This window comes from Pimephales promelas, chromosome 18, assembly GCF_988280905.1.
Source record: "Pimephales promelas chromosome 18, fPimPro1.hap1.1, whole genome shotgun sequence".
Lineage (NCBI taxonomy): Eukaryota > Metazoa > Chordata > Actinopteri > Cypriniformes > Leuciscidae > Pimephales > Pimephales promelas.
In genome coordinates this window covers 8,416,528-8,437,047 of record NC_142786.1, presented here as the reverse complement: position 1 = coordinate 8,437,047, position 20,520 = coordinate 8,416,528, and the positions used below count along the sequence as shown (strand labels likewise).

Below are 20,520 nucleotides of genomic sequence, written 5' to 3'. Positions count from 1 at the left end.
AAGAAAAGAAAGAGAACAAAAGAGAGACATGTAGTAGTCTATAACAGCATATGGGCCTGTAGGTGATTGGGCTCAAAAGAAAGTATTAGAGAGAAACTGGACAAAGGAGTGATGGATAGACTGTCCTCAGGGTGTTGACGACAACAAAATGATCATATTCACTTGAAAAGACAGAAATAGAGTCAGGCAGCACATACAGGACATCACAAGATGATCTCCCCCACCCCACAAACACACACACACACTCCCCGAGGTGAGGTCACTGGAAACACGGGGCCATTCCATAATGACACTTAACTTCTCAAAGCCTTTACGTACAAAACATGAGCTCTCTAATGTGCGTGTGCATGCCAATATATATAAATACAATTATTTTTTTTTTCCTTTTCCTTTTAAAGGAGAGCTTAAGGGCATTGTGGGAAAGGACAGAGAGGATAGGATGGAGGAAGGAAGGGCTTTGACTGCTGGCACAGATCTGGACAAACATCCATCCACACTGGCAAGTGGAAACGCAAGCGGCGTGTGAAAGGAAAGCAACTCTCATCTCCAAGAAAAAAAAGCCACCGCTCAGAAGATGCTAAGGAAAGATATAATGGGAGTTGAAGGCCAAAAAAGGAGACTGACATTTTTCCCTTCAGGATCTCACACTTTTGACAATGCTTGACAAATGTACATTATCTCACAGGGCACTTGTTGTTACATAACAATAGTGTGCACTTGGAAAGCAAAAGCTTTACGAACAATCCCTCAGACTGACCCTGTGAGGTCCAAAGAGTGTACAGGAGATTAAAGAGGAAACGTTTCATGCAACGGTAAGCTGATAAGCTTTGAGTCATTAGTTCTGTACTAAAACTCGGCAAGTTGGCTGTTAACTTCCAAGTCGGCATCCTAGTTGAATTGTAACCTCATTAGTGACTGATTTAAAAATAGTGCTCCTCAATTAGCACATACTAAAGCCTAAAACAAACAATTCTAGCAACACAAGATAGACTTGTAGCATTTGTAGCATTACAGAACATCTTAGCAAGGCCGTAATCGTGTCTTGAACATTGGGGAGGGACATTATTTCCAAACAAGCACATTTACACTTAATCTTATGCCTAAAATATCTCTGATAAAGTTAATTACCTCTCAAGTTAAATTACAAATTACAAATTACGTCACGTAATTGATACAGGCTATTTTCAATTCAAAACACTGACATTTTTGGAGATATCCAATTATTGTGGGATTGCCCCCATATGGTGGTTAAGGGCCTGCATCTGTCAGACCGCAATTCATAACACTACATACATTACTGCATTCACAATGTTGTCTCAGGGGAGGGGGTTTGAGGTTTCAGTCATGGCTTGTTTAACACTTGTTTAACACTTGGCTAAAGGCCAAGAATACTTCGATTTTTTACATACACTAGAGCGTGCGTCCAGTGTGTGCAACGTACATTTTATCATCAGCATAGCACTTGCATAATGCACACTAGCAGCCTGATTTTTCTAAACGTGAAGGTGTCTTGACTCTTTTTGCACTAATTAGTTGGTCCACAGAGTGGCAACACTGACCCATGCTGTTCTTTCACAGACTAAAAAAGAAACGGAAGAGACGGAACAACAATAAACCGCTGGAGACTGCAACAACAATAGACGGCCATGTTGACGAATACTTCTGTGCGAGGGGGTTCAGAGATACCTGCGACTCTAGTTTGATCTATAGCACAAAGACATTATCAAGCACAACTTATTTAGAGCACAAAGATTATTAAGATTAAACCACGTTTCTATTACCCTTCAAATAGCGAAAAATGTAATTGTGAATTGAAATTAAAGGACAACTCCGGCACAAAATGAACCTTTGGTCTAATTACATATTGCTACCTAGTCAACCGTTATCTGAGATTTGTTTTCATGATTGCCCAATGTAAATTGTTTTATCTCTAAAAACAGTTTAGCCTATAACGCTAGTATATGGGGCATAGAGTAATGACAAATAAAAATCGCTTGTTATTACCACTAACAAGGCTCAAAATAGCCCCACACTAACACGACAGCATAATAAGGGTCACTACATTCAAACCGAAGCATTGAGAACTTTGTCAGTGTCCATACAGTTTAATAAGAAGATATTTTATACACACAGTCAACTTCGCGAATACAGGAAGAAGCCATCTTTGAAAAACAGTCTCTACCAGTCGATCTACGAACGCCGATCCAAGTGCGCTGAACTGTGCAGAATCTAATATGGTCCGTTGTTTCCGGAAGAAACGCAAACACGAACCGTTTTCTTCTCATCAATATGTACATGTAGACTACTGTTCGCGCTCACCTTATCACCTTATTCACATCTCACCACCGCACTTGGATCAGCGTTCGTAGATCGTAGAAGAAAACGGTTCGTGTTTGCGTAATAACAAGCGATTGTTTTTTTATTGTTATTTTTGTACAACAATACAAAAAGGGTTGAAAATTAGTTGATGGACTTTAAGTGTTTGTGTAACTCACTCAGAGGCTGACGTTAGCACAGCTCTGAGTGGAAAAAATACAAAGAGCTCAGAAATACTGAGAGAAATATATATATATATTTTATATTTTATAAATATAGAATATAAATATAATATATATAATATATATATATATATATAATTTATTTTATTTTATTTTTTTATTTATAAAAAATATATATATAATATATTCATATATATATATATATATATATACACATTTTATATATATATATATATATATATTTATTTATAAAATGGAAGTTGTGGTAGTCTTTTCTTCCCTATTGTGATGTATATCCGAGTAGAATGGCTTCTCAAATCGGGAACTGTTTATCCCTCATCTTCATGACTAGAGGAAACAAAATATTGGTACCAGAACTTTGCTACCAATTATAAGAGTACAGTCTTTGCTTATGTGCCTCTGATGCCTAAAATACTGCATACACAGGCAGCTCATTAAATTCTGAAACAACCAATGTGGCATTTCTATAATGCAAGGTTGGGCAGAACTAGTTTTCCAGGAAATACAACAAAACCTGCTGAGACCTAATTAACCTCAATTCATATGAGTTTCTCTTAACCTCACTGAACCCCCATCAGTTTGTTTTTTTTGTACCAGGAAGTAAGGTTCAAGTCTCATACAGGTACCTGCAATAAATCACTCATGTAACATCTCATGTGTGTCAGACAGATAATAGCCACGAGGCAAAGAGCCGCAGTGTCTGTTTTCAACTCTTACATGTGATTCTGATGGCTGTGGCAGAGATCCAGGACTCAGCAGAGGAGATCCCGAGGGGCTGCAGAGCTCAGGGAAAGGGTTTGGAATAGCTGGCAAAGACGCAGGACGAACTTGCAACTCTTCTTCTTGAAGTCGCCTACGAGGTGTGACAGAGAAAAAAAGGGGAAAAAAGTTGTACTTTTGTAGTGAACTTATCTTTAAAACTATCTGAAATATACATACCGTTCCTGAGGCTAAAATGCCCAGGACTAAAACATCTAACCGAACCTTGTTTTTCATCTCATTAAGGTCTCATTGCTTCATTAACCATGCCTTACTCACGATATCATCTGTATTTTAATCAATATGAAACCGAGCAGGGAATTAAAGCCCTGAAGTTCCCTGAAAACTTCAATGCTGTAAAGTGATAGGCTTATGAAAAATAAATCAGAAGAATCCACATGACATTCTCACCACCGCATTACGGATTCTACTACAGAATATATGAATGAAAGCGAGGGATTTGAAACCCACTTAGCCAACCGAGAATCGGTTCATGAACTCTCATAGTGTGCGGCAGAGTTCAGCAGACAGACACATAGACTGCAGATTTTAAAACTCATCTTCGGGTCTTTGATCTACATCAATAAGAGCCGGGAATAATACATGACTGCCGATCGGCACAGTTTGAGCGACCATAATAACTGAGGGAATTTTTAAAATCCAAACCGTAGCAGGGGGTGGGCCGTTCAGGGTTCATGGCCGAGTCAGTGCGAAAAGAAGACCGTGTGTCTGTGTGAGTGTGTGGAGACGGAAACCTCTGAGTGAACCCATCTCCATGTGTGTATGTGTGTGAAACTACACCCCGCTGCCACGGAGATCAGAGAAGAGCGGATGAAAGACAGCGAACGACACAGAATGCCTGCAGAAAGGTGAGGTGTGAAAGAGCTGATTAGAAGATGCGCTCAGAGAGGATTTCGGAAATAGAAAAGATTATGACTTTGAGAAGATGACTTGAAAACTTACGGCTTATCGGAGGGTAATGCTAATTACCCCAATGATTCATGTCAAAAACATAATAAATACAGACACATACATAATATATCTAAATATTTTATATATAATAAAATAAATATTTTATTTTATCATTTGACAGCCCTAATATATATATATATATATATATATATATATATATATATATATATATATATATATATTAGGGCTGTCAAACGATTAATCGCATCCCAAATAAAAGTTTGTGTTTACATAATATATGTGGGTGCACGGTGTATAATTATTTTATAAATATTTAAGAAATATTTTCATGTATATACTGTATATAGATTTATATAATTTATCATTTATAATATATAAATATACATAATTTATATTATATATAAATATAAATATGTTATATATAAATAATATTTTTTTCTTAAATATACATTTATTTGTGTTTATGTATATATATACAAAATAATAATACATAGTGCACCCACATATATTTTGCAATATATAAACACAAACTTTTATTTTGGATGCGATATATATATATATATATATATATATATAGATAGATATATATATAGATAGATATATATATACACACACACACACACACACAAATAATTTAGAATAAAACAAATAATTTCAATAAAAAAATATATTTCATAAAAACTACACAGACAAAAATCAAGTTTAAAATGATGAAATATAATGAAGTATAATGAAGTATAATGAAGTACAATTACACTAGCGTTCAAGAGTTTTGGGTCAGTAATATTTAATATAATATAATACATTCATACTTTTTTTCAGCAAGGTTTCTTTCTATTGCTTTAAATAGATCACAAATGGCAGTAAAGCTTATTACATTAACAAAAAAAATGTCATTTCAAATAAATGCTGTTCTTTTGAACTATCTATTTATCAGAGAATCCTGTTTAGCAGCACAATTGTTTTCAACACTGATCACCAAATCAGTATATAGGCCTTTCTCACAATAACAGGAAATACGTAATGTTGTGGAACCAGAGTTCCTGTCAACCGTCAACACATCAGAAAAACACACCCAGGGAACAGAAAATTGATCAGAGAGTCTTCACAACTTCGAAAAGATGTAAACTTGTCATGGTCCAGTTGTTGATGACTTTGTAATGTGTGGTGATGCTTGTCTGCGACTGAATGTATCTAAGAACAAAGATATGACTATTGGTTTCAGAACTGAAGCTCATTCTTTCCAATATACGTGAGAAGGTGGAGTGTGTGGAAAGTCATAAATATTTAGGGACTATTATTTACAATAAACTGCGTTTTGATGTGAATACAAAATAGAAGTCTGTCAGTTTTATTCAACAGTTATGCACTTAGGTAGTGAACTTTTTTGCACTGCTCTTGCTATCAAACTATCAAAGATGAAGAACAATTTACACAAATATGAATTTATCCCTTGTACAATCAGATTTTTAAATACTCAGAATGGCATATATTAATATTTTAAATGTATATTTAGCCTACTGTTGAGTGTTCTTATTTTTCTTGTGTGGTGTATAATTTTATGTGTTAATTACACTGCATACAAATTGCCCGGGATCTTAATAAAGTTGAACATGAACTGACGATGTTAGTGAATTTATATTTTTGGACAAAAAAAAGCAACATTCAAAACTCTCAGGAGAAAAGAGAATATAGCCTGCATGCGTATCCAAATGATGTTATAAATATACAAAAAAGTATTAACCAAGCAGAAAACAAACAAAGCGGGGTGGGGGGAGGGGGTAGGACTACTTTATAATACATAAATAATAAACATAAACAATGGCGGGTTTGTGAATGGTGACATGAGAAATAGAAAAGATCACAGGATCAAGAACATCCCGAGTCCATTTCCGTCGAGGGAAGGAATGAAAACGACAGATATGGCTGATTTTGGGAATAACAAAAAAGACCGGTACGCAACAACTCCTCTATGAACAACTCTTACTAGTTGCTTGTGCTATTTGTTCTGACCGGAGTGGAAGATTACCACGACAATTGCTTATTTCCGGTCACAAACACAGAAGTTGTGACTGTGAGAAAGGTCCATTAGATTGATTTCTAGGATCATGGAATGAACACTGAAGACTGAAGTAATGGCTGCTGAAAATTTGCTTTGCAATCACAGGAATAAATTGAATTTGAATTGTAATAATGTGTTTTGTAATTAATTTAATATTACCGTACTGTTTTGAAAATAAGTGTAGAAAAATGACTTTCAATTTCAAATTTTGCATGATTTTCCAGAACTGGAAATCATAACTTCCCATTTCTTAGTGTGCACTGTGCATGTACATTACCTGACAGCCTGTATGTGCATTGGCTGAGATCGCCGGAGCTTTTGGGCTGGAGAGTGGGGGGCGGTCACTTTATTACATGGAGCCCGTAGCTGTGGGGCCGATCTGGTGCCATGGAGCCCACTGCCATCGGTGCGGTGCAAAAGGGGGGCGGAGTCCGAATGCTGGGTCCCACAGGTTGTATAGATGCTCTCATAGGATGAAAGAGAGGCCATGTCATTCACCAGGGCCTCCAGATCTACATCATCCTCTGCAGCAAAACAAAACATGCATAGAGAGAGAGAGAGATTGAGTCTTATGTCATTCACAAGCAACAAAAGTGTACCAGCAGCAGCCCCGATACTAAGAGAAGCCAAACAAACACATACAATTCACATAGGACACTGTAATTAATAACTGATTATTATGCAAATGACTTAAGAGACTGTGTAATATTTGTGCCGTTTGGTAATTTTCATGCGGCAGAAGCAATTTGTTAAAAATAGGCAAAAAAGGTATTTAAAAATGATAACAAAAATAATACTTTATTCACCAAGTGTATATTTAATTAAGTGACATGACAAAAAAAAAACATTAATAATGTTACAAAACATTTTTTATTTCCAATAACTGCTGTTTTAAACAAAAAGAAAAATATATCAAAGCAGCACTGAAAATAATAAGAAATGTTTCTTGAGCACCAAAATCATATTAGAATGATTTCTGAAGGATCATGTAACAGTGAAAACTGGAAATTCAGCTCTGCCATGACAGGAATAAATTACACTTTAAAATATATTACAATAGAAAGAGTCATTTTAAATAGTAATATTGCACAATACTATTTTCTATTTTCAAAAACACCCACACACAAAAAAAACACCTTACAATCCCCAGTGTGTATGTGTGTGCATTTGCGTGACTGAATTTAAAAAAAAAGGTTCATGCATGCATTACTACATAAATATTAGTTTTGATACAGCACAACTTTATTTAACTATCAATTCGACCGTGGTGAGTTCTGAAGCAACAAGGCATTCTCACACTGGCTCCACCATGTTTGACTGTTGGTAAGATGCTCTTAGATTCTGGAATGCCATTTTCACTTCGTGCCAGACATAATAGATCACGTGTCATCCAAAATGTTCCATTTTTGACTTGTAGAACATTCTTCCAAAAGTCTTGGGGATCAGCCAGGTACTCTTTTTGGCAGATGAGAGATGAGAGTTTATGTTCTTGGTTAGCAGTGGTTTCCACATTTCTCCTCTCTCAGCCCACATTTCTTTGGAAGAGTTTTTTTTAAGATCCTCTGTGGCTTCCTGAATGATTTTAGGCTGATCCTTGGACACACTTTGACAGATTGGCCACAGAACATTCACTACCATGTCCACTTGTTCTCTATATGCATTATGGTTCAGTGGTGGTGTCCCAGAATTTCAGAAATGTCCTCAGCAAAAGGTGATATAAAAACTGTTAGTCCCTTGTGTTTCAAGTTATTATTGTTTACTCAAATACGTTTGGATCTTAAGATGCTGTGGCATAGTGGTTAAATATCTGGGACAGTAATCAGAAGATTTTAATAGTTTAATTTGAACAGTATTAGCATTAATCATGAAAACAATGCAGTTTATCGTACAACTAGCAATAAATTGCCACAAGATGGCAGTATCAAGTTAAATGAGTAAACGCTCAAATGGTCAGCCCTTTGGTCACATTTCTCTGTGTTCCCTGACCTGATCATATCCCTCAAGTCACACTCAGATTCATCGAAATGGTGTTCTCTCAACACTACACACTGACACTTCCAAAACCAAATATTCAACTAATCGTTCTCACACAGAAAACAGGTCGCCATAAATATATTCTGTGCTGTGGGAGGAACAGCAGGTGGTTTGTGGAATTACTTCGTAATAACGAACGCATGTGAAGCTACATGCCTGTTAAATGAAGCAAGAAAGATGGGTTCAATAGTTGGCATGTGTTGACTGGAATGCTTTACCTATTGATTCTCAACTGAGGGTCACCACTTGAGGTCCCAAGAAAAACCACAGTACTGCATTTTATAATTAGTATTTAGCATTGCTTTTCATCTGCCCATCCGCAACCTTATCAAAACAGCCCTGAGACACATTTTTTGGGTCATGCCCTGTCAGTTGAGAAGCACTCTGTGCAATGAAGACCCATAAAAACCAAGCTTTTAAGGCCCTAGACTAGAGTGATTTCTTGCAACAACTGGTGCGTTTAAAAGGTTAGCAAATCATGCTAAAATGTAATGCTAACGCGATACCAGCCACCAAAGTGCTTTTCCCTCATCAGGTCAAACAGTTATCATTAATGAAATGTGATATCTGTATTGATCCAGGCTAGTAAAGAAGGCAGTGAGATGACCATGCTATCAGGAGACTATTTGTAGACCATCCAAAAAGGACATTTAGCTAAAAGCTAGCTAGCTTTATAACAGGAGAACATTTTCATATATTGACAAAGTTAAAAAAAAAAAAACTTTTGCTGATAATTTACTCAACCCCATATCATCCGAGATGTCCATGTCTTTCTTTCTTCAGTCAAAAAGAAATTAAGGTTTTTGATGAAAACATTCCAGGATTTTTCTCCATATAATGGACTTCAATGGGAACCAAACGATTCAAGGTCCAAAAGACGGTTTCAGTACAAACTGCAAACTGTTCAGGGCTTTACATGACACCAGACGATGAATAAGGGTCTTATCTAGCGAAACGATCACTCATTTAAAAAATATATAAAGTTTAAGTTTTATAAGCTCGAGTCAAATGCTTGCCTTGCTCTGTTTTGTGATGAGCGTTCGTAACTCTCCTGTTCGAACTCGTTCATCAAAATGAACAAATATTTTTGTGTCATTTGGTTCATTCAATGAACGAAATGAACGAATTGACTCGAAAAAAAGATTCGTTCATTTTGATGAACGAGTTTGAACAGGAGAGTCACACAGAACAGAGCAAGGTGAGCATTTGAGCTTATAAAACATTGTTATTTATGTTTTAAATAACTGATCGTTTCGCTTGATAAGACCCTTATTCATCGCCTGGAATCGTTTAAAGCCTTTTAAACAGTTTGCAGTTTGCACTGAAACTGTCTTTTGGACCTTGAACCGTTTGGTACCCAGTAAAGTCCATTATAGGGAGAAAAATAATTTAATTTCTTAATTTCTCAATTTCATTGGGGTGAGTAAATTATCCGCAAAAGTTTTTTTTTAAAAGTGAACTACTCCTTTAAGGCTCTTTCACACCAAGGATGATAACTATAAAGTTTTAATTCCATTCTATGAGAATAGAAAACATCCACATTATGCAGGAACAATATTATCAGAATCACTTTCAAAAAGATTTTTTTCCAACAGTTGAAGGATAAAAACATTAACAGCCAATCAGTATCCACCCAAGAGCTTGAGCATTTAAAACAGCAGACGACATGACTGCAGCATGTGCTTGTAATAAACAGAACTTTATTGTGCGTTTGTGAGGATGCTATGTAGTAATCGTTTTAAGTGAACAGGCCTTCAATCTTTCTTTAACTGCAACCAAATATTAGTTTAGCTGGCTAGTAGTAGTAGTAGATAGTAAAGTTGCAATGAAATTATTTTAACATGTATACAATGTAACAAATTAGGATTATAGACATGGTTTTATACATCTGTTGTTATTTGGATTTTGATAGGTATTGCAATTTTGGAGGGGTGGGGTTTAAAGGCCCTGACACACCAAGCTGATGATCGGCCGTCGGACAACGTCGGGCCGTCGTTGAGTGTCGACTGGCCCAGTTTTCGCAGTGTGTTTTGCACTGTCAGAACTAGTTGGAGCCTGTCAGGGTTATTTTGGCCGATTGAGCACGTTGAATCGGCGTCCGTCAGCACTGTCGGTGAGATAGAGAACTTAGCGAATGAGTCCGCGCACAAGAATAAAAGCGAAAGTCAAGAAAGTGACAAGTGGATCAGACAAAAAGCTGTTCTAAATATCATCTTACATGAGCATTCTAATATGAGAATGTTTCATAACAACATGAGAACCCCTGGAATGAAGAATATTCAAAGATATTCAAAATGGTAAGCAAGCGCTACTTCGATTAGGGTTTGAACATCTGCAGTCCTAGTTTCGGTTTTTGAATGACAAATATGTCCAATTAATACCTGCTGATGTAGACAGTTATTTCCTTACACAGAATGCACATGCTAGTTCTTTTGTAGTCCGTCGCCGCAAGTTATTTTATGTCGGTTTGGTGTCTCACGGCCTTACGTGGGCTACAAAATGGGAGTCCTGCATAAGTCACTTTTATGTTTTTGAATTACGAATGAATTTTAATTTGTTTTTTTTTAAATTAACCCTAACACATGGATAAATTGTTTAAAACAATAAGATTAAAATCTATTACATGCATGTGGAAAATTCTCATTCCATGCCGACTTTAACTAAGCTAGGTAGCTAATATGTACCAGGCTAAATCAGGTCTAAATCAAAGCTTCAGACTTCCACTAGAAAACCAGCAGCGTCCGAACGGTGCATTCCGTACATACCCCAGACCCACACACTTCCGCATGTGTCCGAGCGCAAGTGTTTGTGTATGTAACAAGAGAGCTCGGCAAGTATCCTACGCGCAAGAGATGTCTTTTTAAAAAGAACACACAAACAAGAACATACGATGAATAGGACTGTTAAAACTATGAAGTACATCCAGTACAAGTGAGTGTCAAAGAGCATTCCCATTTTTTTTCACAGCACTAAGCGGTCCAAATATGCCATTCCAAACACTCCCTTCCTGTCTTCTCTCATTCACTTCACATTTCTTTAAACTACATGGTTTAGCTCCCCAGTACTTGAGCGAGCTCTTAACGCATTATAGTTCTTCATGTCTATTGCAATCTCAAAACTTGTGCCAGTTGATAATACCTAGAATATCAAAATCGACTGCTGATCCTTTTCCTATTTAGCACCAACACTTTGGAACACTTTGGTCTTACTAACATTGTCCGAGAAGCAAACACACTCTGTCAGTTTAAATCTATACTCATCACATCTCTTTGACCTAGCATACACAACACATTATAAACTTCTATAATTCAGTGTTCGGTTGCATAGTTTAGATCAGTCGGAACCGAGAACACTCCCCATAAATCCTGATGTGCTCGTTACATCATAAGAAGAATGATGTATTAGTCTCTCTGTTTATCCCGAGGTTTACAGCAGTCCGCAGGATCCAAGCCGTATCAAGATCTGATGAAGGACCTGCACCTGGACACGAGTCACAACGATAACGCAGTCCTGAAGTGTCAAATAGACTCTCCCCTGTGAAAGCCTACTTCTCTTCTCTTTACCTCTACACAGATAAAACGTTGTCAAAATGATTCCAGTTCACATGGATACGTGGAAGCGACAAAAAAATTCACTATTATGAATTTTTTTAGGCCAGGCAAGTAATTTTGTGAGGTCAATTTGTAAAGAAAGACTACAGACCTGCGCACATATATATTTAAAGGGATACTCCACTTTTTGGGGGGAAATACGCTCATTTTACAACTCCCCAGAGTTAAACTGTTGAGTTTAATCCATTCAGCCGATCTCCGGTTTTGGCGGTACCACTTTTAGCATAGCTTAGCATACATCATTGAAGTGCACAAGACCATTAGCATTTCTCCCAAAAAAATTACTAAAGTGTTTCGATATTTTTCCTATTTAAAACTTGACCCTTCTATAGTTACATCGTGCACTGGGAGAAATGCTAATGGTCTTGTGCACTTCAATGATGTATGCTAAGCTAAGCTAAAAGTGGTACCGCCAAAACCGGAGATCGACTGAATAGATTCAAAAAAGGTAAAACTCGACAGTTTAACTCTGGGGGAGTTGTAAAATGAGCGTATTTTCAAAAAAAGTGGAGTATCCCTTTAAACTCGCATTATTATTGACTAAACACATTATACACATGTGTCACCATTTTCACAGATTCGCGTTTTTTAAATTTACACGGAGATAACATAACGCTTGCATCTAAGAACCTGTTTCAAGGTTTGGGTTTCTGGACATGTTTTCATGTTGATGCCAAACATTTTAGAACTAGTACCATATTTTTGTACATAGTATTGAGGAGTGCGTCTAATTCAGTGGCTAAGTCTGACAAACGTTACAAAATCAGTCAGGTTTATGTTGGTATTGACCTATGGCTAAGCCACACCCTCAAACGCAATGAACCAATCACAGTGCGCAGCTAACCTAACACACTGGGACATTCTCTGCTTCCACGTCCATTGGAATGCATTGCAGTTAGTCAGTTTTCATTCGTTTTTTCTTCTCATTTTAGGTTTAAAATGGTCAAACAGTGTGGATGGGGTACATGCAACTCTGACACTAGGTTCCCGAGAGGCTGGGCGACGGTGTGTATCTTTTTACCCTTTCCCAAGACACATCTCAACCGAGATGAGCGTCTGCTCTGGATTAAGTTATGCGATTAAGTTATGCGGTAGACCACCAACTAAACGTGGATAAATTAAACAAGGATGTCAACCCCGTTTCAAAGTTAAGTCAACAAAGTATTTGAACGGTATCTTTAAAATCTCTAACATAACATTAGTCTAACGTTAAACTACCATTAGAAAACGTTAACGTTAGCTTCTAGCTGCGTTGTACATCATGTCACTTACACTAGCTTCCTAAACGTATCTGTATATAGCCAAGATAACAAATGTTAACAATGTTGTGCTGAATGATTAATAAATAGCACCAAACGGTGATGGCAATGATATGCGGTTTATCACGTTTACACTGTGGCCTGTACATTTTTGCCTGGAGCTAAAGCTTTTCATCGACCTTCTCAACAATAAAATTATTAATATAACCCTCCAATGCATAGTTAAGGCCCTTTAGGAGACTTTGAGATGATATATAATCTTTCTGCCTCCAAAAATCACCAATTGCCTCCTGTGAAATATCTCCTACTGTGAAAGCTGCCATAGCCCCTGTCCCCGAATATTAACTGTTTGTCCGAGTGAGTGGAGGGGGCGTGGCTTAGCCATAGGTCAATTGTATGAGGGACGCAACACCTTCACGATGAACTTCAGACCTGGCCAAACAACCAACAATACAGTTCAAACAAATGTCAAATATTCCTCAGAAATCTATATGGAAGATTCCCAAAAAGCAGTGAATTTATAAAAAGGATACAGAGATCTCTTCAGAGCGTAATACAGACACACTGTCTCTTTCCTGTTTTTCTTTCAGCACTCTTTCCTCATTGTGGAACTCCGTGTCAGAAGATGGTACAACCCCATGTGCCCAACTCTTTCCATCACCCTCTCTTTGTGTGTACTGAATATAGGTCATCTCATATAACAGTAGCCTCAACTTATAGAGTGCAAACAGGCATGTAAGTGCAAGCATGCGCGCACATACACACACACCCACCCACCCAATGGCTGGCCACAGACAACCAGAGAAAAAAAAAACACAACAAGAAAGATGTATGGGCTTTCATGTTGTGCATATGTGTGTGTCTATTCTCAAGTGTGTGCCTTTATAAATATGGGATACTGCCTCCACGGCCCCCACGAGGAAAACCGCTTAATAAACAGGCTACATCTAAAAATGCAGAAAAGTTTGTGTGGGGATTAAGAGTAGACGGAAGAAAACATCATTATCAGTTATTTAACAGAATATAAACCGTAGAAGTTAATGAAAAGTCCCCATCATGACAGTGTTTACTTAACTATACAAATCTATTCCCAGATGTTAGTTAGGCTAAACATGACTAAGCCTCCTTTCGATCTGGATTTGAATGCTTTCATTTGGAATCACGAATTTGGAAAATCACGCTCGGACTGAGTAAAAGGCAACCGTGCCTAGTGCGAGTACGCCCTACATCTAACTTTTTTTTCTCCATTTTGTGGGTCTGTGGACCAAGTTCTAAAATACCTGCTTTAAGGGATAGGGTTATTTATAATTACCATAAATTCAAAACAATAGAAGGTTATGGCATGTCCTCATTTAGACAGCCAAGCACATGTTTATGCATGCATCAATGTCAGTATTTCTTACAACCCTTACCAATGTGCCCCGACCGCAATGTATACATGTCTACACACAAAAGCCTGCTGTGGCTTTCTGAAAAATATATATGCTTTAGGGTAGTGACACGTTAAAGCAAGGCAGCATCTGGAGAGCAGAGCAGGACACACACAATGTGAACACACACACACTCATGTACACAACTAGATATGTGGCCAAAAGCCTTGCTCACAGCTATAAAACGGTTAGAGAATCGGGAAAGGCCCTGGCTTGCACAGCTCGTGGAGGATATTCAACCTTAAGTGCACAGAATCGCTGCAGCTACAGGAGGAGTCGCCAGTAACCTCTGTGACCTTACAGAACCCTGTGACCTGAATATTAAATAAAAATTAAAACCAAAATAAAAGAAGGGAACTTATCTGTACCGTAAGACCCTTTAATAACCCACCTGGATGATTAGGAGAGTTCAGATTGGAGGACTGCTGGAAGCTTGAACCAATGAGATTGGACGGTCTGTGAGAGGGGGTCCGGTCAACATTGTCCTGAAGAGAAAGAAAAGGAGGAGGTCAGACAGTTCAACGGCCATACGCGTGTATGAGTTACGTGGTTTTCACAAGATTCTATTCTCACCTAAACTTACACCCTACATGTATTGGGGTCAGAGGTCACCCTTCTGCCGGAACTCGACTCTCTCGTGAACGTGTGTATGGCCATGGCCGTGAACCAGTGATTATAGTGTATAACGTTTTAAATATGGATTTTTAAATTAAATTATGTAAATGATGGGATAATTTCCATTTCCTTGTGTCGTGTCTTGTGTCATTAGTGTTAACTAAAGTCCAACAGTGAGTGAGTGAGTGAGTGAGTGGGTGGGAGGGAGGGAGGGAGGGAGGGAGGGAGGAAGGAAGGAAGGAAGGAAGGAAGGAAGGAAGGAAGGAAGGAAGGAAGGAAGGAAGGAAGGAAGGAAGGAAGGAAGGAAGGAAGGAAGGAAGGAAGGAAGGAAGGAAGGAAGGAAGGAAGGAAGGAAGGAAGGAAGGGTGGAAGGAAGGGTGGAAGGGTGGAAGGAAGGGTGGAAGGGTGGAAGGAAGGGTGGGTGGAAGGAAGGAAGAAAGGGTGGAAGGAAGGGTGGAAGGAAGGAAGGGTGGGTGGAAGGAAGGGTGGAAGGAAGGAAGGGTGGGTGGAAGGAAGGGTGGGTGGAAGGAAGGAAGGAAGGGTGGGTGCAAGGAAGGAAGGAAGGAAGGCTGGGTGGAAGGAAGGAAGGCTGGGTGGAAGGAAGGAAGGATGAAAGGAAGGAAGGGTGGGTGGAAGGAAGGAAGGAAGGGTGGGTGGAAGAAAGGAAGGAAGGAAGGGTGGGTGGAAGGAAGGAAGGAAGGCTGGGTGGAAGGAAGGAAGGATGAAAGGAAGGAAGGGTGGGTGGAAGGAAGGAAGGAAGGGTGGGTGGAAGAAAGGAAGGAAGGAAGGGTGGGTGGAAGGAAGGAAGGAAGGGTGGGTGGAAGGAAGGAAGGAAGGGTGGGTGGAAGGAAGGAAGGAAGGGTGGGTGGAAGGAAGGAAGGGTGGGTGGGTGAAAGGAACGAAGAAAGGGTGGAAGGAAGGTAGGGTGGGTGGAAGGAAGGAAGGAAGGAAGGAAGGAAGGGTGGGTGGAAGGAAGGAAGGAAGGAAGGAAATATCTGGAGGGAGGGAGGGAGGAAGGAAGGAAGGAAGGAAGGAAGGAAGGAAGGAAGGAAGGAAGGAAGGAAGGAAGGAAGGAAGGAAGGAAGGAAGGAAGGAAGGAAGGAAGGAAGGAAGGAAGGAAGGAAGGAAGGAAGGAAGGAAGGAAGGATCTGGATGGATATGGGAGGGAAGGAAGGAAATATCTGGATGGATATGGGAGGGAAAGAAGGAAGGAGGGAAGGATGGCAGGAAGGCAGGCAGCGGAAGGAAGGAAAGAAGGTAGGATGTATATATCTGGAAGGAAGGAAGGAAGGAAGGGTGGGTGGAAGGAAGGAAGGAAGGAAGGCAGGATGTATATTTCAGGAAGGAAGGATGGATGGATGGATGGCCTATTGGCATGATCTATTCCTTTAATATTCTGGTTTACATCTAAACAAACTGATACCAATGGACAAATACAGTATATCTTATTCTGCATGTGGAGATAGGTACTGAATGCCAAAACAGAATTAATGTATTTGCGAGTAGTAATTGCATGCACATATTTGTGTGTGTGTGTGTGTGTGTGTGTGTGTGTGTGTGTATAGTCCCAATCAGCATTCCCACTGCATCAACATAAAACTAAGAAGAAAAAAAGGCAAACTATGCACACAGCAATGGCTCTAGCGCTCTCAAACCACACACAATATCACACCATATAATTCAAAGCAGAATGTACAAAGCTAGAAGAAGTAGTCCAAGAAAAAAGAAATAAAGCCACATTTTCAATTTCCAGTTTTCTAGGAAACCTAAGAACATGGAAGCCGAGTTTCCAGGAACTAGCCTCTGCCAGAGGTCCCCATGCTCTCTTCTCTTCCTGCCTTCTTTCTATTTTTCTCTTCTGCTCTCTCTTCACGCTGCACCAAGCCAGCCGGCTCTCAGAAAGGAGAAAAACATCTATAAAAACAGGAAGGGATATTTACAGCTCTGAGAAAGCTTCTCTAATGCTTTAGCCAGCATACTGTTAATCTTGCACAGTGTTAAAAGACCCAAAAAAAAGTCAATAAATGCTGCTCGCCGACACCAACAGAAAGTGTTCAGTTTATATGCTCTCATTTAAGTGGGGTTTAATCTTGGCCAAATTACTTCAAATTCAAACTTTAAAGGCTATTTACATACTTTTTCCTCTCCTCAAGAGAGCACAAAAGTGAAACGCACCAGGATCTATATAACAGTGGATGACTGAGGAATGCGAGAGGGTGTGTGTATGTGTATGTGTGTGTTGTAGTTGGACAGGGTCCAGGCCTTGTGTCCGTTATGTAAACCTTAACCCCCCAGCTGATTCCATAGGGCAACAAAGGCAGTGAATTTCCTAGAAAGGCAGGTCATGTGACCCTTGCAGAACCTAGGCTATTAACAAAGAGTGGTTAGAAAGCCAAAGCATTTAGGAGTTGACCTCTGATCTCGACAGCTACAGCTTGTCCATTCAAGGCGCTGCTGTGATATACAAACACATTGACAAACATAAACAACTACTCAACTTTCCCGTTCGGCTCTTGGTGAGCAGACACCCAGCTATAAACCTGAAACACAACCCCAAGTATCCATTTGACCTCTGACCCTAATCTTCATCCTCATTAAATACAAGCAACTTAAGACTTGCAACTCTCCACATAACTTCCCTAACATTAACCTAAGAAGAGGAATAACAGATGACTGAACACAATTTGCAGCAAAAATACTCCAGATTAAACGTTCAAACTAGGAGATACACTTCAGATAAAAATAAATATTGAGAAAGACAGGAAAGAAAATATAAAGTCATAGCGATAGAGTGAGTGAGTGTACATAAAAGCTAAAGCAGAATGTTTTAATGCTTTAATCTAAAAGACAAAAAAAGAGCACATTGGAAGCCAGGGTGCCTTGGTTGTGTTTGCTTAAAGTGAATATTTTGGCTTTGTTGTCCCCTTGCTTGGGAAGATTCGGACCAGGTGCCTGTGGCTCTGAGAAACCCCCTGCAGAGAGGGCTGCACCCCTGCCTTCACTGTATACACTGATGCTCTGCCAGGTTCACAAGCACCAGCCACTTTATAGGAGACCCGGGTGGGGGCGGGGGCGGGGGCAGGGGCAGGGAAAAGGGGGGAAGGTCTGAGAAAGGAATAGTTTATAAGGTCAAACGAAAGGAATGATATTAGAAAGAGAGAGAAGATAAGGAGAGTCAAATATAGAGAGAGGCCTGACTGTGCACCCCTGGTATAAATAGCAACAGCCGCCACTTTGCATGTCAGCATGTCAGCTGTGTGGCACCATGGTAACACCATGGCGACGAAAGGCATGCGGACATGCCACAGAACCCTTGGGAACCGCTGCGCTCAATAGATGAGGTCCCTTTATGCTGGTTCAGGAGGATTTGAGCATGTGTGTGTGAGCATTCAGGTTTTACATGCATATTCTGCTTGAGATATTACAGCTCGGTCAAGAAACACTGACATAGTGCCCTGCTGAATTTGAAAGCTCTGTAGACTCCAGAGCACTACAACTACACTAGAGTATACCTGGTAGTTTGGATGGTGGAGGAAGTAGTCTGGGCATCCAGCTAAGGCCATGATCAGAATCGCCGCAATTGATGGGATGTGAGCCGTCACATGCACCTCCAAAACCCCTGCGCAACAGCCTAAGAGAAAGACAGAGAGAGAATTGGGATCAGCACAAAAAACAAAAACAGTGGTTGTCACATTTGTGTTCAAAAATGGTGTTGTGGTCATGCACCAATCAGTTTATTTTTATTTTTTTTTATCATTTTTTTGTTCTTTGAAGGATATCCCAGATTTCCTGACTTCAAGACAAGTTTCATTCATTCAAGTCAAGGAAAATTTCATTTACTCGAAAAGTGAAGACTGAATCAGTGAGCAACTGAACAACTCAGTTGTGAACAACTCAGTTGTGAACAATTAATGAAAAACTCAGTTGAGTGAATGATTCGAGCTCAATCATAAGACACAAAAGGTTTACTTGTCACTAGTACTACCTACTGGTGTAACAATGCAACCTGCAGAGAGAGTCACTAATGAACAATTCAGAGAACTAAGCTGAACAAATTTTTTTGATGAATATTTCTAATTATAATATTTTCCCAGGAGAAACTTTATTAAAAATGCACGTTAGTGTACTTTCTCAATAAGAATGTTGCCTAACATAATTTGAAGCGGGATATTCCAATTAAATATGCTTTATAGTCTTACAAAAATTGCATCAATTAATATACATGGGTAAGATTATACAAACTTCATTAATTCTTAGTATTTTGTATGTCGTCTTTAATGTTAATAACAGAAAATCTCAAGCAACAATGAACTCCACAAGAGTAAAACCAGATGATCATGTTATCCAGCATTATCCAAAGGTATTTCTGTGCTCGAATGGAAGCAATAAAACTGTACAAAATTTTTGCAGCATAGTTTGAAATCAAGGGTTTAAAGTTTGTCAATCATGCATCTCAGTGACAGCAATACGCATTCAATAATTTGTTATATTTATATAGTGCTTTTTTTGGATACTCAAAGCACTTTGCATAAAGAAGGGGGGAATTGGTCTCAGATACAACAAAGTTAGTTTATGCATTCATGACTAGACTGGATAGCTGTAATGCATAACTAGCTGGTTCTCCTGCATCCTCAATAAGAAAGCTACTGCTGGAGTTCTTACCAGGTCAAGAAAATACAACCATAACACATATTTTATCATCACTACACTGTTTACCTATTACGTTCCATATCGATTACAAAGTATTAGACCTTCTACAACCATACAATCCATCATGCTCTTTAAGGTCACAAAACTCTGGGTTTATATCAAAGTCCACTAAAGAGTCCACTAAAGTCTGGAATACCCTTCCTAATAATGTAATTAGATTAAAGACGTATCTTTTTAGTCGAGCATTTAATTCATCTCATAAGCTTGTACTCCAGTTAGATCAGAACAAATGCACATTATTATCTTTGCTTAATGTTAATGTTAACAGCAGCTACACTGAATCCTTTCAAATTGCCCATCCCAATATAACTTGAGTATGTCTGTTCTGATTTGGATCCAGACTTCAGATGACCCCACACCAGTGAAGATATGTTTCCAAGGACTTCAGATGACAAAAGCTCTGAATCAACATGTACCAATGCAAGATTTCATCATTTCAATAATTATAATCATTATGTAGACAACTCATAGTAATTAATTACTGCCTTAAATTACATTGTTACATTGTTAGCTAACTGCGTGATTTGTAGCATTGATGAAATTCATTACTTATGACACCTCTGATCACAAATCACTCTAAATTGTAGA

At 38.8% G+C, this 20,520-nt stretch overlaps 1 protein-coding gene across 2 annotated transcripts in view; it reads right to left on the bottom strand.

Moving 5' to 3' along the window:
* The window catches only part of grb10a (growth factor receptor-bound protein 10a), a 71,115-nt gene that overhangs the window by 40,622 nt on the left and 9,973 nt on the right, over window positions 1-20,520 (bottom strand). For both annotated transcript variants that reach the window (XM_039678626.2, XM_039678627.2), the window contains exons 2-5: window positions 18,735-18,853; window positions 14,999-15,092; window positions 6,551-6,797; window positions 3,237-3,372 (exon numbers count right to left, since the gene is read on the bottom strand). In XM_039678626.2, coding sequence (XP_039534560.1) covers window positions 3,237-3,372; window positions 6,551-6,797; window positions 14,999-15,092; window positions 18,735-18,785 — 528 coding nt within the window. In that variant the 5' untranslated portion in view covers window positions 18,786-18,853. The remainder of the gene's footprint in view (window positions 1-3,236; window positions 3,373-6,550; window positions 6,798-14,998; window positions 15,093-18,734; window positions 18,854-20,520) is intronic.